The sequence below is a fragment of the Petaurus breviceps genome, unplaced genomic scaffold (genome assembly GCF_028583685.1).
Source record: "Petaurus breviceps papuanus isolate PSGF00001 unplaced genomic scaffold, PetGlider_PUasm1.0 490, whole genome shotgun sequence".
In the NCBI taxonomy this organism is placed as follows: domain Eukaryota; kingdom Metazoa; phylum Chordata; class Mammalia; order Diprotodontia; family Petauridae; genus Petaurus; species Petaurus breviceps.
Window position 1 is genome coordinate 26,102,654 of NW_027186352.1, and position 24,658 is coordinate 26,127,311.

At 42.5% G+C, this 24,658-nt stretch overlaps 1 protein-coding gene across 14 annotated transcripts in view; it reads right to left on the bottom strand.

Annotated features, from left to right (window-relative positions):
- Positions 1–24,658, bottom strand: part of JMJD1C (jumonji domain containing 1C) — a 251,161-nt gene that overhangs the window by 14,995 nt on the left and 211,508 nt on the right. For 12 of the 14 annotated variants that reach the window (XM_069101875.1, XM_069101870.1, XM_069101871.1 and 9 more), the window contains 9 exons: positions 22,189–24,467; positions 15,859–16,060; positions 10,179–10,393; positions 9,120–9,272; positions 6,263–6,352; positions 5,365–5,492; positions 4,952–5,165; positions 4,314–4,528; positions 3,424–3,903 (listed from right to left, as the gene is read on the bottom strand). In XM_069101875.1, the coding sequence (XP_068957976.1) occupies positions 3,424–3,903; positions 4,314–4,528; positions 4,952–5,165; positions 5,365–5,492; positions 6,263–6,352; positions 9,120–9,272; positions 10,179–10,393; positions 15,859–16,060; positions 22,189–24,467 (3,976 nt within the window). The remainder of the gene's footprint in view (positions 1–3,423; positions 3,904–4,313; positions 4,529–4,951; positions 5,166–5,364; positions 5,493–6,262; positions 6,353–9,119; positions 9,273–10,178; positions 10,394–15,858; positions 16,061–22,188; positions 24,468–24,658) is intronic. The other 2 variants (XM_069101879.1, XM_069101878.1) reach the window with 2 other exon arrangements.

The following is a 24,658-nucleotide window of genomic DNA, read 5'->3' on the forward strand; positions in this document are numbered from 1 at the left end:
AGGGTCATGGAGACTCTCTATAAGCTGTGCAACCTTCAGAGTTTATTACTCATGAAAGACATCTCAAAAGGAAAATTCTCCACTTAACTATGCTACCACATAACAGGAGAGACTAAATGCTAGAAGTGAATTACTTAACTGAATTCTCCTCTTAATGTCATTCCTTGAGCTAACATCACTCAGCTACGCAAAAATCAAGACAGACACTTATAAAATGGTATCAGGTTTAGCTCCTGCATGACAACAACAATTTATAATAAAAGTGATTTCCTTCTTCAACTACCACCAAACTTCATTTTAGTTATTAAGATCTGGGGGAAAAAAAACAAGGTAACTAGTCAGAATAATGTGAAGTTTGTACTTAGAAGACTTTTCAAAATGGTCCCAATGATGTTTTCTATGAAGTATTAAAAAGCTTGAACAATGCAATGATTTTTAAAAACTTCTTTAGCTTTTAAAGATTGGTGAAAATTTGCTGCATGTAAGTTATCATGAGGCTAGATGGTATGAAGTGATGTAAACTGTGGTGAAACATGACTGTTGTAGTTCAGCGTTCCCTTGTGTCTGACTCTTCATGACCGCTTGGATCACAGCACGCCAGGTCCTTCTATACTCCACCATCTCTCCAAGTCTGTCCAAGCTCACATTCATTATTTCAGTGACACTACCTATCTATTCCATTCTCTGCTGTTGCCTTTTCCTTTTGCCTTCAATTTTTCTCACCATTAGGATCTTTTCCAACAAGTCCCATTTTCTCATTATGTGGCCAAAGTATTTAAACTTTAGCATCTTTTTTTGCCGTTTTAAGTGACCTTTCAGTGAATAGCCTGAATTAAATTCTTTAAATGTTGACTGGTTTGACCTCGTTGCTATCCAAGAACCTCAAAAGTCTTCTCTGCTCAGCTTTCTTATGGAAAAACCATAGCTTTGACTATGGACTTTGATTGGCCAGATGATGTCTTTGCTTTTTAGTGTGCTGTCCAGGCTTTCCTTGCACGGGACAAAGTGTCTTTTACTTTCATGGCTGTAGTCACCGTCTACAGTGATCTTTGAGCTCGAGAAAAGAAAATCTGACCCTGCTCCCATTTCTTCTCCCTCTATTTGTTAGGAAGTGATGGGACCAGTTGCCAGGATCTTAGTTTTTCTTATGTTAAGCTTCAAGTCAGCTTTTACATTCTCCTCTTTCACCCTCATGAAGAGGCTTCTCAATTCTTCACTTTCTGTCACCACAGTGAGTACCATGTACTGTCTGCATATCTGAGATTGTGGATATCTCTCCTGGCAACCTTAATTCCAGCTTTTGACTCATTCAGCCTGGTATTTTACATGATGCACTCTGCATGTAAGTTAAATAAACAAGGTGACAATATATAGCCTTTTCATACTCCTGTTCCAATCTTGAACTAATCAGTTTAAGTTCAGTTGTTTGGTTCTAACTGTTGTTTTCTGACCCACATACAGGTTCCTCAGGAGAAAAGTCAGATGATCTGGTATTCCCATCTCTTTGAGGTCTTGCCACATTTTTCTGTGATCCACAGAGTCAAAGGCTTTAGTGTAACCACTAAAGCAGATGTTTTTCTGGAACTCTCTTTCTCCATAATCTGGGTGAATGTTGATAATTTGGTCTTTAGTTCCTGTCTCTTCAAAAAACCAGCCTGCCCTTCTGATAACCCTTGGTTCCCATATGGCTGAAGCCTAGCTCGCAGAATCTTAAGCAACATCCCTGTTGGCATGTGAAATGAATGCAACTGTGCATTAATGTGAATGTTCCTTGGTACCACCCTTATTTAGGCTTGGGATATAAACTGATCTTTTTCTGTGGCCACTGTCAAGTTTTCCAAATTTGCTGGCATATTTAAGTGCAGCACTTTAATAGAATCACCTTTCAGGATTTTAAATAGCCCAGTGAGAACTCTGTTACCTCTACCAACCTTCTTGCTAGCAATGCTTCCCTCAGGCCCATTTGACCTCTCCCCAGGCTATGTGGCTCTAGGTCAGGAACCACCCAACTGTGGTTATTGGTGATGTCAAGGTTCTTCTCCCACAGTTCTTGTGTGTTCTCGCCACCTCTTCTATTTCTGTTAAGTATCATGCTCATCTTTCATGTGAAATCCCACCCGTCTTGAATTTTCTTGAAGACATTTCTTGTCTTTCCCATTCTATTGTTTTCTTCTATTTGTCTGCAATGCTCATTCAAGAAGACCTTCTTGTCTCTCCTCAGTAAAAGCTGGGGCTACACGTTTTAGGGTGTTAGAATCAGAGGCCTGTTTGTATAATTCCGTTACTGTCTGTGGGTTTTCTTGGCAAAGGCAATGGAGGGTTTGCCACTTCCCTCTCCAATGACCTCTTGTCAGAACTCTTCACTATGACCTTTCTGTTGTCTTGGGTGAGCCGGCATGCACATGCACAGCTTACAGCTTCATAGCACTACCCTCTGCCAGAATCTGGGGGTGTGGCAAGGGGTGGAGACCCGATATCTGACGTTAAAGAAAAATGTATAACCTGGGAGGGGAAACCAGAGGACATAGACACAAACAAGAATAACATAAGACAATGTTGGAAATGTCATGAGAGAGACAAACTCCCGTCAAGTACAGAAAATGGAGAGGGGGCTTCTGGAAGACCTGGCACATCATGAACTGAGCACTGGGATGGCATGTATGTTGTTAATATGCAGAGATCTGGAAAAGGGCAACAATGAGAAAGGACTTGGGCAGAACAAAGTGCAGCGGGTATCCAAGAGGGTTAAGTGGTTTGGACAGATGTGGCATATGGTCAAACATGTGACAATGGGTAATGCCTGGAAAGGGGGGCTAGACCTTCAGAATAAGGAGTTTAGGCCAGGTCCTGCAGGCAAGGGGCAAACAGCAAGCTTCCGACCAGGGGATGAAAGGTCAAAGCTGCATTTCAAGTAAGAATGCTGTAGTGGCTGGGAGTGTGAAACGGAATCCTAAGAAAATACCTGGCTTAGGGAGTAAGGAGGAGGCTCACAGAAGGAGAGCTGGGAGGGAGCTCAGGCCCCTTTTACCAACACAAGAGCAGCACCGCCGCTGGGTGGACGACCGACTCAGTCACGAAGGTGCTAAGGAGAGGAGCCCGAGTCCTCGCACCCAGAGCCAGCCTTCTCTCCACTATCATGTGGCCTCAGAGGCTAGAACTATACAAAACCCATCTACTGCCTGGTCAAAATAAAGGTTACAAGTCACGCTCTGCTTCTGAATTCATCTAAGTCAATGTTCTAACCCTAATTCATATAAATCTAGCCAGAGGTCACTAACTAGAAAGTGTAGCTGTGTTCTGACGTTTTCTGACTGACAGACGGCCGAGGAGTCAAGCCCAATGGTCCAGACTTCCTGACACCTGGACATAGGCCATTCACAAAGCAGTTTTTGGGGAAGTGTTTGCCTTGCTACAAACACTTACCTGTCCTTGTTTCCAGCACTGTTTGAAAAGCTTCCAATTATCAAGATTCTTGTGATCTTGAAGCCACAAGACGTGATTTTCACACATCCATGAGTGCGGCACATCCCCAGACAATTGATTACTCTCATCCAGGGCAGCTGGTTGACTGACTTCAGGACCTTCTTCTTCTTCTTCTTTCCCTTCTTCTTCTTCCTCCTCTTCTTCTCCTCTTCCTCCTTCCACTTCTCCTTCTCCTTCTCCTCCTCCTTCCCCTTCTCCTTCTTCTCCTCTTTCCCCTTCTCTTTCCCCTTCTCCTTCTCCTCCTTCTCCTCTTCCTTCTTCTCCTCCTCCTCCTCCTCCTCCAACTTCTTCTCCTTCTCCTTCTTCCCCTTCTTCTCCTTCTATCTTGGAGGCTTTATTTGGTGGAATCTTGTTTTCGACAACTGAAGCAATGATGTCATCAAGAATGTTTGGCACAGTCCTTGCACTTTTGCCACTCTGCTGATTAAAAACAGACAAAAGCAGCACAATGTATATCAAAGCACTTCTTTAAAATGTTCATCTTGAGAGAAAAAAAGATACTTTAAAATTTATCTAGAACAATTAGCGTTCCATGTCAATTGGGTAATTATAACAAGCATGTAACGTCACATCCTTTTGGGGGCACATAATTAAAAAGGAACTTTGGGTACTTCATTAACTACAAGGTTATACAAAACGCAGTTTCAATTTTCCTCAGGTTAAAACAAACTGTGATATACAACACAAAATAGGAATGGTCTTTAAGAGTTTGGTAATTTCATTTCATGATTACGTTATACAACAATTCAGCTAGTTACTAGTAAAAATATCCCAATCAATTCCATTTCAAAGCCCCTGAAAAACACCAAGTCATCTGGCAGCCAACTTACTGAAATTCCTGTAGAATACACAGGAGCAAAGGCGATGCCTGCGTCCGTAGAACCGAGACGCAGCTTGCCCGCCGTTGTGGTCAGCAGGTCCCGTAAGGTGGATCCTTGTTCGTTGTTCTGGGACACAGCAGGGGAGGTACTGCAGTCGGGAGAATCAGGGCTATCTTCATCTCTTTCTTCTTTCACATGTTGTCCAGGGGAACAGTCATCGTCTTCTGAAATCAAGTATTTGGCAAGCTTTTTAATATAACTGCACCATTATGCACAAGTGGTCTTATTCACCTGAAAACACCCCAGGAAGGAATGCCAACAGTCTGAACGTGAAAACACCTGCTGCACATTTCAGACGTTCGGCTGAGTGTGTACCTGTGACGGGCCAGAGAAGCTACAGGTGAGCGGCTGTGGGGTGGGGGTTACAGACACAGCCCACTGGTAGCCCTCGTGGCACACTCAATTACCAATGAGTCCTGAACCCCTGCTAATGCCACCAGAGGAAGGCATCTATAGCATCAGTGAGCAGGAAAGAGAGTAAGATTCACACGTCATGTTCACAAAAGACAAATGGAGATCACTCTAGGAATTAATGTCAAATACCCTGCCCTCCTCCACACACACTTAATGGAATGAAGCGGAATCACCTTTCTTGTCTTCTCTGGCTTTTTGTTCAGCAACATCTGCCAACCAGTGCAGCGGAGACTGGGATTCTGGAGGAGTTGACTTTTCATCTGTGCTCTCATCACTCTCGGGGCTGGTATTACCACTAGTCTCAGACTTTTGAGGGGAATTCTGCTGCTGAGACTCAGGCATGCACAGAGAAATCTGATCACTGTGACTAAGAACATTCTGCAAAACCTATAAGGCACAATAATTAATTTAAAAAACATATCACCTCCAATTCTATAAACAAGGTAAATATTAGTGTTTACATTTTCTTAATAATTTAGAGAATGTATCACAAATCAATAAAACATTATCATAAATACGGTTTTGAAAGTATGAAAGTTGATTCACCAAAATAATGAATTTTAATATTTAAAGATATCTGACTCACCTGAGATACTCCATTCACTGCAGGAACATTCCCAACTTGTACGTTTGGTATGTTAGTACAAAGGCAATGAGACTTAATATCAAATTTTTCTCTAAGATTGTGCATCGCATCTAGAAGATCTGTCAAAACTTCAAAATAGAGCAGGAATAAAAGAAAAGAATTATCGCCTATCCTCAAGACTTTAACAACTGCTCTATATTTAGATCTGGGCCCCTGGTCACTCCTGCTGCTCAATGGGAGTGGGGACTTAGCAGACTGTGCAAAGACGGTGCAAGCTACAACACGTGCTTTTCTCCCTCCAGCCTCGCCTCAACGCCACTTTCAGATACGTTTTCCTTTTTCACCAGCATCTGCTCCTAAGTCCAAACTCCTCCAACATGCGCTCAGGTCTGATGCCATCTGAGTTCCTTGGCAGTCTCAGGTTCCACCAGTACCCTTCGTGTCTTCTTTGTTCCAGGTAAACTGGATTTCTCAGCACCCTGATGCCTTGCTGTGCCCCTTGCCTAGTCTTTCTTTCTAAAGCTCAGCCCCAAGTCCACTTCAAGGAACCATCAATGGCTGTGGTGAGCCAAAGAAAGCTTTCTTTGGTCCTTACAGCTGGGGGTGACCACCTGCTCCCTGAGCCTCACTAAAAACTTGTTTCTCATCTTCTTGAGGCACTGAACATGTGTCCCGATCACTGCACCTGAAACTTATCTTGCTGACAGACTTCTAACAGCACTTATCTAAACTGTATCTTCACTAGTCCTTCGCACACAGTAGGCATCACACATTACACTACACTATATTTACAACACTGAACTCCCCATTCTATCCTGCCACTAAATACAGTTTTGGGTGATTAACATGTCATTAAAAGAGCTGATGATAGTGCCACCAGTGGGTGTTCATTTCTTACCAGAGCCTGGTATGATCTGAGTCGGCATCAAGTGTTTGTGATCATGAGGCTGTCCCTTGACACACTTCATCCAAGCATAGAGTTCTTTATCTAGAAGACAACGTAATTTCTACCTTTATTTCCACACATGGCTATATAATTATAGTTTATCTAGGGGTGCACATAAAAGGGATCCGAAATGTGCCATTAAAGACTAGCTCTAGCTTCCTGAAGGTTTTAGATGCATTTCTCACCTTTCTGCGAGTTCCCAAAACAGTGATAATAAAACAGCAATGAAGTGAGTGGCATGCCTAAATGACAATATTCATCATACCTAAATCACACATGCACCTTCTACTTCCCCTGTGATGTCTCAACATCTTCCTTCTGACATTCTCCACATTTTCAGCATTTAGTTTGGGGTTATGAATAAGTTCAAGTACATTCATTATCATAGAATCTGGAGCTGAAAGGAAACTGAGAGAGGATCCAGTCCAATACTTTATTTTACAGATGGCTTGGAGAGACAGAGTGAGGTGCCTCGAGTCACACAGCTAGTAAAGAAAGGAGCCGGGACCCCCGCCCAGGCTCTGCTGCTGCTTCTGCTTACTGCTTCTGCCCCAAGTGAACAGAGGTCAGGGAAGTGGCTTTGGGGGCCATTATAAACATGAGTTGACAAATTTAAATGTTATTTCAAAGGACCAGTGAGCCTGCCATGAACAGCCACAGAGAGGGCCACACCTGTCCAGGTGGCTCGGTGCCAGCTCTTTAACAAACGCGGCAACGTGCCAGGAGTTAGAGTCAGGCTGAGGTAAAGCTTGGACTGGTGTAATACCTCCATGGCACAGATATTCAGCCACTGAATTATTTTCCAAAGTTCTGGGTGAGTATGACTTTAATCAACATTATTGACTGAGACTGAAAGAAAAGGACCTATTGCTGTTTCTCCTTACTCCATCAAATCCATGTGGACAGTGTAAAATGTTCTAATTTTTGCAAAGGCATATGCTGACTTCAAATATATTTCAAATTCTTATGACCATAATTCTCAATGGCTCCCTAGCCAAAATTGGACATAACCAACCCTATTTACTGGGGAGACTGATGACGACGACAAATTTATTAAAATAACAATCACTATGAAAGTAAGAAGCATATATGGTCAGTTGATAAAAAATATATTAAGAGTATTATTAGGGCAACTGCCACTTTCAAGAATTTTTTTTAAAAATTATTTTGAGTTTGAAGTTTTCTCTTCCCTCTAGCCCCTCTCCCACCCACTGAGAAGGCAAGCAATATGACAGCCATTATATGGATGAAGTCGTGCAAAATCTTTTTCCATTCTTTCAAAGGTGACCATTACATAAAGAGCAGGAAGAAGCTCTCGTCGGCCAAAAACCTTTTCACACAGATTACATGGCTACCCTGTTAGCCTTTGCTTTGGACTGAGAAGCTCGTGGGAAGCCACGAGGTCTCACCTGAGTCTGTCTGCATCACTTCAGTCTGAACCCTCCTAAGGCCTGGATCAGCCAGGCCACCTGGAGTGGAACAGCTGATTTCATGGCAGCTAAGCTGTCCTGCCCTAAAACATACTAGCCAGAAAATGAAGAAATGCCTTCTTTAAAGGCAAACAAGTCAATCACAAAGAAGCATTTTACCTCACTGATCTGGAATCTGAAATGCATGCCCACAGATTCCAGTTCCGTCACTGTGACCTTGGGGGTGATTGCTTAACTTCTCTGGGGCTCACTTTTCTCCTGTATCAAGTGGGGTTAGAAATATCTGGCTTCTGAGTTCCCTTCCAGCTCTAGACTTACCCTATCATCTTTTTCCAAAATACAGAGCCCAAGATCTCAAGGCTCCTGATTCTAGGTCTTACAAGTTTCCTAGGTTCATCTTTTCCTAGTTAAACGACAAGCACTCATTAAATTTCTGTACCTTATTTAAATATGTGAATGTAACAGCTAAACTTCATTATGAGTTTCTTTCATTATTTGAGGCACCTCCAATTATGTCAACAGGCAAGATCATTCTAAATTATGATATACTTTGGTGAGGTTAGCATTATATGATCCATTCCCTCCAAGCTTTCTCCAGATTTCAAGATTTTAACTTTCTACTAAAATTAAGGAAGTATGGTAGGGAGATACTAAAATGACAGTAGTCATTATAATCTTTCTGGTAAACACTCAAGTGAGCTTTCACAAAAGAACAGCTTCTACTTGGTGTTACTAAATTCTGCCTAGACATGACTTTAATTCTGTAATTAAATGGTACCAGTAAGTCAGTCACTCAAATGTTGCTATTTGCCAGAGAAAAAAGGCTATAATGAAGCCTAAAATGAAGTCCCACCAGAAATTACCTGGTACAAATCAGGTACAAAGAGAATGCATTTTCTTTGAAGCCCCCTAGCTCTTAATAAGGTTGTGTGGATAAACAGGTTTCTGAAAAGGAGACAATCCCACTTTTCTCAATGGAGAAAGATGTTATAATTAAAGACAGAAAAACGAGTTTGAAAATTAGCTCCAAGTCCATCTTTATATGCACAAGACTACGTGTATTCATGGTAAGAAAAACATCCTTGACTTTCTCTGTCAGCAGTTCTAAACACATTGGAATAAAATTATGCACAATACTCTAGTTCAAGGGTTCTTAACCTGGTGGAGTCCATGGAGAGACTTCAGGGATTCCATGAACTTGGATGGGAAAAAAACATTACATTTTTATTTGAATGTAACTGGTTTCTTCTGTAATGCTACGTATCTTATTACTCTTAGACCATGAGTCTGAAGGCCCGGAGCCACACCAGACTGACACCCGAGGGACCTGTGACACAAGACAGGTAAAGGATTCATACTAGCTCGTGTTGCACACTCACCTCGTGAACTCTTCCTCTCCTTTGCTTTGTAACAATCCAAGCAGACCACAAACCCGCATTTTTGGCAGACCCAGTGGATGTTAAACAGCGTGGCTTCACAGGCATCACACATCTCACGGACGCCTCTCACCGCTCTTTTCCAGGCAATTTTGGCTGAAATGCAGAATAAACAGAGTGAAAGCACTGAAACTGAAAGGCAAACAAGCATCTGTGTGAGACGGCGCAGGACTGACCAATAAAGCTAATGACGATCAGCCACAAATTTCTACAAGTTGTCAATTCTTTGCAGAAATATTCATAATCATATACAAGCCAAGTGCTCCTTTCTAGACATTACACGTACCAATTACTTCTCTATCAGACAAAAGTATGCATCATGCCATTAACCTGTTCACTTCAATCCATCAGTAAACATCTACTCAAAGGTCGACTACGCCAGGTACTGGCATATACAAAGAGGCCAAAGGCACCTGCCTGCCTGCCGCCAAGGAATTTACATTCTAACAAGGAGAGAGTAAGTAAACAAAGATGTGCAGAGCAGGCTGTGGACAAGAAACAACAGTGACAGGAAAAGTGCAGGTCCATAATTCTACACTGCAGCCAAGGGAGGTCACGATCTCATGAATTACAAACCCGCTGTACTATTCAGCCTTCTGGAGGGTCTAGGAGCGCTGTGAGTCAAGTCTGAGTTGTGGAAGCCCTGGTGATGTTTCCTTGGCTGGGATGCCAATTTCTCCTCCAGCTCATTCTACCGCTATGGAAACTGAGGCAGAGTGCATTCCATGAACTTGGCCCAGGGTCTGAGGCCAGATTTGTGCTTGAGAAGAAGAGTCTTGCTGACTCCAGGCCCAGCACTCTACCTGCTGCATCACCTCGCTTCCCACAGAACCTATTAGGAATGTATAAAGACAAGCCTACAAGGCAATGGCATTGCCCCAAGTAAGAAACGTGACGAGACAAGCCTGATGGGCACGCCCTCACAAAGAGCAGAAAGAGTCACCTCATGGAGAAAAGACAAGCACAAGCGATACGGCTTCTGGACACACAGAATCCCCTTACCATCTTTCTTCACCCACGACAGAGCTGTTCTCTCCGATGTCACTAACTGGCAGAACTTGTCGCCTATGATGTCCAAGATGTATTTACAAGTTTCGACATCTAGCTCATCATCGTCGTAATTTTCATGTGTCCATAAACTCAGAGCTTCATCGTCATATTGGTCAGGAGATGAGAAACCATCTATTCTAACCACCCCATTTTTACTGAACGACAATCTGAAACAAATCATAACAAAATAGTTAGACTGCAGGTGTAAGAAAATATAAATCTGTTTTTAAAAAATTTCAAATTTTTATTTAAAATGGAAATGGAAAAACAGAACTAATTTGGTTTATCTTTCACAGAAGTAAAAAAACGGGGGGGAAACATGATGTAACTAGTATGTTCAGTTTAAATGAATTTTATTCTACACAATCATTCGATTTGCAGGGTGGAAGTGACCTCAAAGGACATCTACATTATCAGAGCAAAATACAAATGCCACCAGAAATCTTAGGTCATTAGAAGAAATGCTTTTATTCTACATGGCATAGACCAAACTGCCCACAAAACTGTCCTAAAGACAGGATGAAAACTATGCCAACTTTACAGTTTAGAAAAAGTCCTTTATTAGTGAAATGATGTTTACATCAAGATATTCATCCCTGCACTAATTCAGGAATTCCAGGGCTGAAATTCAATTCCATTTAATAAGCATTCACTAAATACTTCCTATGTATATGCCACTGGGGATACAAAGAAAAAATTAAAAACACCAACTACTGTAGAATTTCTGTTGACTAGAGGATATAACATGCAGAAGTACAAGTCAACATGAGACAAAACTGAGAAAGGAAAGAGCACTCACAAAGTCTCAGGAAAGGCTTCTGTCTACCTGGAGCTGGCATCCAAAGTAACCTTTAAGGAAACGAGGAACCTGAGGAAGGTCTACATTCCATGTGGATGTGCCAGTCTGGGCAAAGGCCCAAAAAAGGGGGATCAAATGCCAAGTTTAGAGAACAAAGAGGCTAGCTTTTAAGAATGCATGATGGGGGGGGGGCGGGTAGGTGGCACAGTGAGTAGAGTGCTGGCCCTGGAGTCAGAAGGACCTGAGTTCGGATCCAGCCTCAGACACTTAACACACACAAACAAAAAACCTAGCCGTGTGACCTTGGGCAAGTTACTTAAACCCAACTGCCCTCCAAAAAGCAAAAAAAAAAAAAAAAGAATGCATGATGGAAAGTAGTGTAAAATAAGTCTAGAAAAGTAGCCTCTAGTTAGATTGCAACGTGTTTAAATGCTAAACACAGAAGTCTTTATTTTATCCCAGGAGCAACAGGAAGCCACCTGAGTTTGCTCAGGAATATGCCATGGTCCTGTGCTTTAGGAATATGATTTGGTAGAAGAGACACTGGAAGAAGGCATCCCAAGCAGAATGCTTGAACATGGGTCCTGACTGTGAGTAAGAAGAGGATAAACAGGAAATGTTATGGTACTAGAATTGACAAGACTGGCAAATGACTACAGATAATGAGAGAAGAGGAGGAAGGCAGAGGGAATAAAGATTCAAGGCTTTCTTTTAATCTGGAAACTAAGCAAGTGAAAGGATGGTGGTGCCCTCAATAAAAAGAATGGGATGTGTGTGGGGGGGACGACAGCTGGGGGTGCAAAATAACAAGTTCTATGTCAAAGACGAGTTTGAGAGGTCCAAGGAACATGGGATAATGCAAGGGTGATACGCAACCCGAGTTCAGGAGGGACCTGGGAGCTGGATAGGGAGATCTAAGAGTTACGTGCTTAGGGATAGCTGAATTCAAGGGAGTGATAAGGTGACAGACACGCAACTGGGTCCAGAAACAGAATCTTGAGAAGGGTAGTCAGTTTATGAACAAGACTTGGAAGATGATCTAGCAAAAAGGAGTGAGAAAGGGATTCACCCCCTAAGCGAGATGCAGGGGCTGGCTGTTGCCTCTAGGACAACATACTGACAGCCCTGCTGTGTTTAGCACTCAGACAGGTAAAAGGGAGACATTAAGAGAGAGCACTGTCACAAAGGCTGCTGGAAGAAAAAGAACACAGGAACGAGGGCACTCCTAGGATCAGATTTAGAACTGGAAGGAGCCTTCCAATCTATCGAGGCAAGAGAAAATGGGTGTTTTGCCCAGTGTCACCAAGAGGGTTGTCTGAGCAGAACGGTGGGGTCAGAAGATGGGTAGAGAAGTAAACATGAGGACTGCAGGAAAGACAGTAAAGGTACGTGTGTTTGTGGGTAGCAGGGAAGGTGGCAGTACACAAGAAGAGGAAGAATGAAACTTGGGGAGGGTGACTGAAGGAAAAGCTTCAGGAGACAGGGCCCAAGTAGAGTGGCCAGCCTTCAGGGGGAGAAGAGCAGCCCTTTTTGTTAAGGATGACATGGAAAGGCCTTTTATTTCTATTCAGAGGGGACACTGTATGAGAACTGAGGAATAGCTTCTGTGGGGAGTTTAACAGAAAATCAGTCAGAGAATAAAAGTACTGCTGTGGGGTGGCCAGGTAGCACAGCGAGTTAAGAGCACCGGCTCCAGTGTTGAGAAGACCTAGAAATCGAATCCCGGATTCAGACACTTAGCACCCACCCAGAAACACCTGGCCGTGTAACCTTGAGCAAGTTACTTAACCCCGATTGCTTAAAAAAATAAAAGTAATGCTGTGAAGAGGCCAGGCCCAGTGGTGATGAGCTTTTAAGTCTGTAATGGAGATAGCAGCCAGGTGACTTTCTTCTGCATTTAGGAGTCCAGGGCTAAAACAGAAGGCACAACAGAACAAAGACATGAGGGACTTAAGGGGAGAAGATGGTATATAGCTGAAATCATATTAAATATAGGATGAAGACTAAAGAGTGAGGAAAGGGAGATCAAAGGAGAGAGAATGCAATAGAGAACAAGGTCATGGTGAGCACAGAGTCAGTTATAGGACAGAAGCAGAGCGAGAGAGAAGATAGTTGGTCAAGATTAGAGAGGATTTCCTAGATCATAGAGATTAAACAATTTTGGGTGATGCTAGAAAGACAGCAATATTGTAAGATGATCAGATGCAAATGACTTAGCTGTTCTCAGCGATACAATGATCTAAGACAGCTCGGAAGGACTTAGGACAGAAAATGCTATCTGTCCCTAGAGAAAGTACTGGTGGTGTCTGAATACAGATTGAAGGATACACTTTTTTTTTAAACTTTCTTTGTTTTTCTCAAGGCTTTTTTTCTTCTTCTGCTTCTTCTTTTTTTTTGGGGGGGGGGGACTATGCCAGTCTTTCACAATATAACTATTATGAAAATGTTTTGCATGACTACACATGTATAAACCTATACAGAACTACCTGCCTTCTCAATGAGGGAGAGAACCTGAAATTCAAAGTTTTAAAACCAAATGTTAAAAACTGGTTTTACACGTAAGTGGGGAAAACTAAAACACTCAACACACACACAAAGCCACCCAATTATGGGTAATGATGAAACCAAAAGTCTATCCATTCCTGTTTGAAGAAAAAAGACAATATAAATGATTGGAATTGGCAGGCTGGTTAACAGGAAGGCCAGGGTGCTAGAGGGGATATCTACATGCATAATTAAGTCCCTAAGTAAAAGGTCAGTGGTTGGGGAATTGAGAAATCAATTAACAAGTACTTTTAAAATCTATTGTGGGGATATAAAGATAATAATGAAGCAGGGTGGGGCTTCAAGGAGCTGGAAATCCATTGAAAGAGCCAGGTAAAGAAAAGGGCAATGACCTGAAAGGTGACAAATGACTGCAATCAGAATGCAGATAAAGAAGCAGGGAATGGAACAAATATTTATGAAATTACAGTGGTAAGTGTTTTATTAAAACCTCATTTTATCCTCACAACAGCCCTGTGAGGTAGGTGCTGTGATAAGCCCTCTCCCCTAGTTGAGGATAAATCATTGTCTTAGGTCAGCACAATCTGAATAGTAGAGGTAACTGTCCAAGGAGGCAACGTTGCTGAACAGTAGTGACCACGGACAGACACTGGATGAGGAGGGATTATGTCAATGTGTTCTTTTGGGTCATTCTGTTGAGAAGCAAAAGGGAAGAACCAAGTTCTGGACAGGGTGAGTGTCTTCTGAGTAAAGCCAGGGAAGATGGAAGGAGCACCGAAGAGAACCTTCTTCTAAGATTTAGGAAGGGAAGTTTGTTAATAACAGAGGGGACCATTCATTCCAGAGGACCTGAGAGGAGCCAGAGCAGGCTAGGAAGCCAACAGGGATAGCAGGTCTGAGGGAGAGGGAAGTAAGGTGCACAAGTGTCCGGAGGGGCCATTCTGAGTCACGGGGACTGAGAAGAGACAAAGATTGCTAGCCAGACAACATACAAAGTGGTGCTATCTGATGGGGTCGTAATCCAACTATCTCCTTTGGTTTCATTACATTTATATACATTACATAGCCTTCATTCAAAGATTAAAACAAGTTAGAGTATACATGTGTCATTATTTACAATCCTACTACAAAAATTACTTCAGAAAAAAAAGATTCATTATTAAATTTGAATGACTTTTTTTAAAACTAAATTTGATTACTTCCTATTATTTCTGATATCTATGATGTTCTGGGTATTTAGGGCTGACTCTGAACAAGCTCTTCTTTATCTACCTAACCTGTAACTGGGATGGATGGCAGCCGTTCTTCCTTGCTAAACTGCAGACAGATGTCTTTCTAACAATGCTGAACACTAGTTGTGTCCTTTCTCACTCTGTGGTCCTTCACCTCCCCACCCTATTCTTCCATATCACAACTGTAAGACAGACTTTACACTCAAGAGTGACAAACAGTAGGTCAGGCTCTAGAAGTGGAGACAATTAAAATAGTTTATCTCACTCTTTGCCACTTCCCATTTTTTTCCAGCTTCATTCTTGCCATCTTCTCTTTTCTCATGACCAACCACTTTCCCTCTTATCTTTTCCACATCCATGAACTTTGACCTCCTCTCTCCTGGATTCCCCTTAACCCTTCCCTGTCCATTGCCTTGAGTTTTGTTTTTGTTGGCCAGACAATGGGGAGAATTTCCATCCTCACAGTTCTCTCTCTAAGTACACAGTCAGGCCTGGCTAAAATAATCAGACTAGTCTTTCCCTCACCTCTTCAGAAAGGTAAGGACTGGACATCGTTTTAGTAACAATTTCCTTTACTAGATGCTTTTAGAATCAAAGAATGATCCATTTCAAGGTGTGCCTCAGGAGCTACCAAAAAAGGCACCACCCCCCGCCGCTTGCTATGTATCGGAATACACTCTCAATATGAGTTTGCCTTCTCAGGTTTACAGGTACTACATGAGATCTTAGCTTATATCCAAATTAAAAGTCATCACGACTTCTACCACAAAGTATTAAAAATAGTTTTAAATTACTTAATCAATACCTGCAAGAAAACCGTTCGTCCCACGCATAAAGGGAAAACGACATTTTAAAACACTACTGCTAAGAGAAGCATCTATCTCTTGTGCTATGTCTCTTTTTTTTTTTTCAGTTCAGTATTGTGCATTCTTTTTTTGCCTTGGTATATGACCCATTCCAGTTTGCTGCACTGTGTCATGCAAAGCCTACTAAAAAAGGAAATCCCACTGATAAGATAATAACAGTCAAAGGATCCCTCCCCCCCTACCCCAAGACAGCACCTCCATTTATACCCCATTATTTACTTCTCACTTACCGCCGGAAGTAGTAAAATCTACAAAACACTGGTGAGTGAGTTGGCTCTTCCCCTTTTTTACTTCGGATAAGTCTGCACTCTCGGCACTTCTGCAGATTGGGCCCGATCTCACAGCAGGAGTCGTCCTGCAGAAAGGACTCACCAGTCTGCTTCAGCTTTTTAACTTTACGCCAGTCTTTTAATACTGAACGAGGGATGCCGGCTGTAAAAGGTTCACAAAACATGCATTACCAAGATTACGAAGACTAGTTTACTTACAAACAAAACCAGATTATGACAACTCAAGATAAGTAGCTGTAAGAGGTAAATACAAAATAGCCAAGTGAAAGGTAACAAACAAAAACAACAGACCCAGATCTAAAATCACTAGTCTGACAGTTAGAGGCTCCAAATCAGTGGTGTCAAACCAGGTCACTAACAGTACTCAGGATGCCTTATTGCCCCTAGAAAACCACATATTAACATCATCTATGTTGGGTTGCATTTTATATTTTGTTAAATGTTTTCCAGTACATTTCAATCTCTAATCACCAAGAGCTGTGTGTGTGATCCCGCTACTCTAGAGACTAATGGAAGTAAGAAGAGTTAGGACGTGTTTCTTATAAATTTTATAGTCTCACATAGTTAGCACAGTAAGTAAAATTTTGAACAACGAACAGTGTTTATTTCATAGTCTGGACTCAGAGAAGGTTTGGATGAATTTATATTGGAAAATGGGAGATTTGAGATTCTAAATGTCTTATAATTAGACCTTGGTTTTGTCAAATTTTCATGTTGTAGAAATAACTTAAATGAAAATTAATGGAAATATCCCCTATCAATACTAACTCTAAAATTGAAAAGGTTTCCTAATGCAGAAATCTGGTTTACATGTAAGTTACTGATACCTGTTATAAAGAAAAATATTCTGTGATGTAAGGCCCATTGAAGATCATAAGAATACTATTTTAAGTGCAAAGAACATTTCTTAAAAGCCAGAAGAGAATTCTAATACCAAAAACTAGGTGTTTCAGGGCCCACTTTCCTCACATCATATTGACTCTTGTAGGATAAAAGATAGTTTTAGTTAAGCAGACAGAAGGAGGGGAGATAAGAAAAAAGGGAGAAAAAGAAAAAACCCTACATATAAAGAAATACATGTATGTATAGTAAGGTATTTTTGCCTCATTCCTCTTATGTGTGAGCCATCAGAAATTAGTGGGAGCAAGACATGACAATCTCTGAAAAAGATCTTAGTTTTATCCAGATTACTGTTTTTTTTTAATGGAGAAAGAATGAAAACATTCTAAGTTAGAAACAATAGAATCATTTCATAAATACTTGATTTTCTAATATTTAAAGGGAAAAAGAAGCAACAATTTTAAACACCTATCAAATCTGCCATTTTGACTTCTCCTCAATACCAAAACATCTGCTCAAATGACTACATCTTACTCGAAGTAAGTACAGGAAGGTCCATTAAAGAGGCTTTTGAATTACACAGTAAAAAGATAGACTTTTTAATGTTACTAATGAATCTTATCAGACGTTCCCCATGGAAAATAAGCTATGTTTTCTAAACCTTGTGATTTCAAAGCTCAATCATAATGGAGGGTAGAACAATATTATAATCCTGAGAGGTTTTATCTTGTAGGAACTTGTAGGGTTGACTTTTTCACATGAGCTAAAATGTCTTGGCTAAAGCCTTGACTCAATTTTCTCCACACTTATCTGTCCATCCACTATTATAGGGAACAGTGCAGTTGTGGAAAGACTAAGCTTCCTAATACAGGAAGCACCACGCTTCAACTACAGGGTGGCCCACAGTCCTAAGCATTTCTAGGCTTGGTGCCTAGATTTCCCTCTAATTTTGTATTCTTCTCTGCTGCCTCTAACTTATGGCAAGGAGCCACTTGGATCTGTCTACTTGGGGTGGGGGTGAGAATCAACCATTGAGAATGCTATGGAGGCCCTTCGATAGGGTTAGCATGAACTGTTTATCATTTCCTTTCATCATTCGGCCTTGGACTGAGAATTCTTTCATGGCCCGTACTGTCGTTGCTTACTTGTTTTTCAGTCACGTCTGCCTCTTTGTTGTCCCCCATTTAGAGTTTTTCTTGGCAGAGATACTGGAGGGGTTGGCCATTTCCTTCTCTAGCTCATTTTACAGATGAGGAAACTTGTTGCAAATGGTTAGTGACTTGCCCAGGGTTTCACAGCTAGGAAGTGGTCCCATGCCAGATTTGAACTTGGGTCCTCCTGACTGTCACCAGGACCAGCACTCTACCCTATCTACTCATAATCTATACTAAAGATCTTAAAACTCAGAATCACAACAATAATGCTTTATTGTTGATAGATTTTTAATCTGCTAAATACATCTCCAATTATTTGGATCTCTCTTTTTAACTTCAATGAGAAAAATGAACTACCTAATTTGATTTTCATTTAGACCAGGAACCTGACTCATAACTTAAGTGATTTACAAATAATATCTCAGTGGTAAAAAGTAGAAAACAAAATCTAAACAATGGTTGTTGGAAAAGGAAGTGGTAATCACAGAGAGTCAATACAACTCCATCCAGAAGGAGACATGGAAGACTAATAGCCCTTCATCTGACAGGGCTGCCTGTCCAGTGGAGTATGATGGCTGGTTTCTTAAATGTGAGGTAAATGTCTGACATGTCCCCTATCTCATGCATAAGGTGGAAGGATATAGGCTAGATCAATGATAGTACAAGGAGGTAGATTCAAAGCCAATTGAACAACAGACCCAGATTATTGGCATAAATGAACAGTAACACAGAGAATCTTTTAACAAAATTTGAATACAAATGATGCTATGTTCATCCAATTTGTAGGTGGGATGACTAACATGTTGGACCAAAGAATCATATACAGAAAGACCTCTACAGACTAGCCAGCTGGACAGCATTCAACTTTATAAATCTAAGACAAAGAGTGTGTCTAGACAGCAGTTTATCTGTAAAAGGGGTAGTGGGGCTTAGCTGACTCTAAACTTGATTTAAGTCTGCAAGCAGTGTGACAGAGCAGTCCAAAAGCTATGGATTCATTACCTATACTAAGACTAAGAGTTTGTCCTGGATTAGGAAGGTGACGCTCTTCGACGCATTGCCAGGTCAGACCACATCAAGATGACAGTATTCAGAGCTGGGCACCTCTTTTAGGAAGGAACTAGATAATGTAAAGAACATGAAGAAGAAGGCAGAGACCAACAGGATGAAGTGCCATGAGAGCCAGGAGGTTCAGCTAGGGGAAATGGGGCTGAGGAGCCTGAAAAGCCTGGAGATAAGAGGAGAGTTGTTTCCAAGTATCTAGAGGGCTCTCTGGTGGAGCAATGAGCAAGAACCATCCCCAAATAGAAGAGGCTGCCTTTGGAGACCCCTAACTAAAGTGCTCCAAAGAAGGGCAGGTTCCTCTTTCTAGGTTGTTACCAAGGTGGATTCCTGTTCAGATACTGAACTGGACAAGTTGGTCCCTGAGGACCTCCCTGCCTCTAGGGTTTTGGTAAAAACCTATGGATCTAGAGAGAGTCAGCAAAGAGATGATCATAGCATCTGAATCCCGCTCTACAAAGAGCTTTCCTCCCAACAATCCTGCGAGGAGGCAGTAATTAACACTATTATCTAGGCCTACCCAGAGATAGTGGAGGTCTCACCAGAGGGAGAACACAGCCTTGCCACATCACTTGAGAGATTTGGCAGGGCTGGAAACTTCAAAGTGACCATCAAGTTTTTAAAAGGCAAGAAAACCTTCACTGAAGATATACAGACTAATGAAGCCCTGTTCCTATTCAGGAAAACAATCCAGTCTCTGCTTCCAAGCAACGTTCCATTTTTGGTATTAAATATTCCTGTGACCCATCAAAGTTTTATCTGTGCTCTCCTCCAGTTACCTCCCCCCATTTTTTAATCAGAAGTGTAAACAAATTTGCATCTAAAACAAACTTTCCTTTTTAAGGGATACTTCATTCCTCCTAAACCTCTTATCCCTTGGCATTTACTGGTTCCGTATACAATTCTTGAAAGGTATCTGCTTTAAAACCATAAGATCCCTTCAGTGTTATGATACCACTAGCAAAGTCTTTATACAGTGTTTTTTAAGATTTGCAAAGTACTTTAAAAATAACACCTCAGTTTATCTTCATAATCACCAGGGGAGGAAGGTGATAATATCTTTCTTCTACAGATGAGGAAACAGAGGCAGATAGGGGTTAAGTGACTTGCCCAGAATCACACAGCTATTTAAGTGTCCAAAGGCCACATCTGAACCCAAGGCTTCCTGACTCCAGGGCCACTACTCAAGTCACTGAACCACCTGGCTGCTCCGCTTTTCCAGGACACTCTATCCATTCCTTTATGTTGTGTATTTTTGCCCCACATTTCTTCCCCAGACAACTCCTTACCTTTTAGATTTTAAATCAAAAGCCTAGTAAGTCTGGCTACATCAAAAATTTAGAGATTTAAGAAGCAGGGCAAAAGGGAGAATAAATTCCTAAGCCCCATTACTGCACCCTCGCCACCCCCCTCATTTAAATTGCAGAGTTCAGTCTTTTATTCTCTGTCTTCTTAAAAAAAATTTATAGACATGAGAATGTCAACATTCATTTCACTGATGAAAGATATGTATTTAGTAGACCCAGATATTAAGTTCAGTAAGCATTCAGCCCACAAAATGCAATCCAGAAGAAACGAAAAGGGGACAAGAAATACAGTAAAGATAACAGCTAGGAGATAAAAAACCAAAGTTCATGTGTTTTTGGAAATCGTGAAGGCATGTGCACATTCCCCCCTTCCCCCCATTTCTTTCCCTCAAACCATTTTTTGCTTAGTTGGGCCTGGTATGACTTATGAGGGCTCAACTGTGCTCCAGAAGGGGACAAATAACTATTAATTTGACCATGGACACAGCAATGTCTTTCTGGAAACAGTTCTAATTTTACTTTGTCTCAAAAGTCTGTGGGGACACAACACAAAACAATATCCAGTGTCAACAACAAAAGTACAAAATATATCACAACAGGCTTCACACACGGAGTATTTTTTAAACATTAAAGGTGTGAAGGTCCTTCTCCAAGACTAGAGTTCCATTCCATTCAATACTTACTAAAGACTCTGGGGAGTTTCTTTAAAAAAAATTCATCTTTGATCTGGAACTTTTAACCCCCTTGGGGATATAAAACAAAAAAGCCTATGACCCAATGAGGTAACAATAGGAACTGTTGATGATTAAGTGGCAAAATAAATGGGTATCTTTTCTCTTTCATTGTCTAACGCCGTATTTTCGTGACTGCCCTGACACTGTCTCCTTCAGATTTTTCTACCTGTCTCACACTCCCTTTGCTGTTTTTCAGCCTCTAGTTGCAGAATCATGTGTGAAAACCCCCATTCAGTGAGAAGGTCCTACAGGAGCTTTCACACATAGAATTGCTTCTGGAAGCACTGAGTCCCACATACACTTGCTATATACACTGCACATAGATGGATGGCTGGGTTGTGTGAAAACAGTACCACAAAAAGGTGCACGTCTGCATTATCAAGCATACTTTTTTTAAAAAGCTAAATTTAATAAAATTAGGAAGTAAAAATGCAAAGAAACACTTATCAATAAATGTCAGTCATAATTTATATCTGGCTTGGCCCATCAACAAAAATATTTTCCTGATCACAAACAAATCATTAAAATTATCTTTAATTCTAAAAATATAGTCAAACTAAAAAATTTTCCTATCAAGAATGGTTCAGAGCAAAATCATGAGCTCTAAACATGCTTACTACGATGTTAAATGTCTAGGTTTTTTTTTAAACCAAGTATTTATAGGTCAAAGAAAACTACATCATGTGGCTCGATTAGGTAACATTACTTACGCTAATAATGTAGATGGAAATCTAGATCAATCTGACAACAGCAAACACTCTTTTTTCATTAAGAAAGGGAGTACCTGAAGCATCTAGGCAGCGCAGCGAATACAGCACTGGCCCTGGAGTCAGGAGGACCCGACTTCAAACCCAGCCTCAGATGCTTGGCATACTTACTGTGTGACCTTGCGCAGGTCACTTAAGCCCAATTGCCCTCCCAAAAACAGCAACAAAAAAAGTTGTACCATCTTTTCATTTCCCTTCTGAACCGCGGCATAGGAGAGAGGTGCCTTGGTAGTAGGGACCCTGGGCAACGCATGTGTGCCCCAATCAACAAAAAAGGGCTGATGTGCACTATGGAATTAGAGAATAAAGGCAAAGCGCACAGCAGGAGGCACCATCCCGCTCCAGGGATGTCCCTGGCCTGGCTGCCCAGTGCCGCCCATCCCAAGGAAGGAGATGCTGTACTCACCACCACTGCTGCTGCTGCTGGGCAACTTGAGCTTACTCTTCTCCCGGACGCTCCTGCTAAGAAGCAGCCCGTTGGGCCTTGCTTCTTCCTCGAGTTCACCCCTTCTCTTCTGCAGATCGTTCTGCTTCTTTTTGTAGGTCGGCTTGGGCTGGCGCTTGGCCCTCTGCTCAGCCTTGCTCTCACTCCCATCCGAGTCTCCTCCGCTCTCGGAGGCGGATTCATAAGATCTTTTCAGCTTCTTTCGGCCAGCTCTGTCATCTTTCGTAGGTTTATCTTCCAGGACCTTGGTCTCCATGCTGCTGAGCATGTCGCTCGACGTGGAGACTATCAAATTGACTGAACACGGCTTGATGATCTCTGACATGCTGCTTCCTGAGCTTTCCACCCTACTGGTGATTCTGTCCTCCTCGGAATGTCTGGTGAGCCAGGCCTTCTTCAGCTTGGTGTGGGAGTTGGGCTGACCGGCCTGGGAGTTCTGCGCGCTGCCTGCGGCATGTGCCTTGTTTGTCATACTGCAGGTGGCAGGAATCTCCAGGGGAGTGGGAGCTGGACATGTCTGGTTTCTTCCAGTGTTAGGCTCAGCCTCATTGGCATTGCCAGTTTTAAACTGAGCTGCAGCCAATGCGGCCTTATGTTTTTTTAAGTGGATAAAATCGGCCGTGCTGGAGAACCCAGGGCTGGGCTGGAGCACACTGCCTGTGTTGGTCGAAGTTATGGTGGTAACAATGCATTCTTGTGTGTGAGATGTTGACTGGACAACACTTCTTGAAGAAATACACTGTAAAGACGTGGAAGTCAAAACTGTACTTGATAACGAATACGCCACTTCGGAGTTGCCCCAGCTGGAGGCGCTGGTGGTGGTGGCGGCGGCGGCAGCAGCAGCAGCGGCGGTGGCGGCGGTGGTGGTGGTGGCGGCAGCAGTAGCAGCAGCAGCAGCGGCGGCAGCTGGGGGCGCGTCTGTTTTGGTGCTACACATCAAACCCGTGGCTGTAGGCACGATGATAGAGCTGGGCCCACTGCCCTGGGGGGCAGCCTCAAAGCTCTTCTCATACTGGGGGGGAGGGATGGCCAAGTTTGAATTGGGAAGAATGACTGTCACAGGCTCTCGGATTTCTGCTGGTTTCCAACTCTCGGCTGGATTCAGCCCAGCTGCAGATCTGTCACTCCCTCTCTCCCTGGAAGCCTGCTGCACCACAGGCACACTTTCATTCCTCACGCTTGAGGGGGGACGCACGATGACAGATGCTGTGCAAGCCTGTGACTTTCCACCACTCTTCTCCATATGCCAGCTCACTGTCTCACTGGTCTGGGTACTATTAGACTTCCACATTTCTGACAAACTGCGTTCAGGAGCATTCTTGTAAATTGCCTGAGCATCTTTTGGCTCGGGTACCAGCGTGGGAGGTTTCTGTAATTCCTGGGCTTTTCCTCCAGCATTTACTGGCATGACTGGAGTTAGGGTAGGAGGGGAAAGGCTGCTGTAGGTGCTTTCCTTTCTTTCCAAACCGGGATGGATTGGTGGGTGAAAAACCGGTGCTCTATGTAACGCAGGCATACTGCGGAGAGGATTCGCAGGAGAAGCTGCCAAGTGGGTAGGACTCCGACAGTCATTCCCAAAAGCAGTCATGGCGTGAGGTGGGAGCTGCTGGGGGAGCTGTTCTGCTATCTTGCTTCCCATGCCTTCCCCTTCTGGTTGGTGTTTAATTAGAGGTGGGGGCTTTGAAAGTGATGAAATAAATGAAGTCAGGCCTTGAGGATTGGCTGCCGTTGAGGGACTGTTACTCTGTTTGTCACCGAAGAGAACGGAGACTTCTTTGGACGGGTACGACCGTGGTGGTTCATTCACTACGGTGTTGGAGATGGTGGTGTAATAGTTACTTTGTGGTAAGCTCTGAGGGTCAGGGGGCTGCATTTTATACAGGTCTGACACAGAGCTGTCCCCACCTTTGTCTTGTTTGGGGGTTTGGCTTTTCGGGCTTGAAGAGGACAAAGTCGAGATTCTGGAGTAACTCTCTCTCTCCCCCTCCAGAGTCTTCATCTTGGACGTGAAGGGAGCGACATCGATGCTTTCCTGAAGGACCCGTCGGTGTTCTTCTTTGTACATGTTCAGTCTCTCTCCACTCTCCTGAGGTGGCCTCTGTAACTGAGTCATCATTGAATCCACAAAATGTCTCTGTAAGTGAGCGTCATTCCCAGCCTGCACTCGATCCAAATCATTCTTGCCTGCTGCAGAAACCATATTCCTGTAAGGCTCAATAAAAACTTTCCTGTCCAGTTCCCTGTAAGGGGAAAAACAGACACGGGACATTCTTAATCACTTTCTCTTACATAAAAGTTTCTGTTTGATGCAAAAACAAACTGTCATTTCAGTACAGTACAAACATTCTTTACACACCCCAGAGTGACCCAGCAAATCAGAAGGTAAATTAAAACAGAAGGAGCTGGGCTCGTCGGGAGTCCAGCCTCGTGG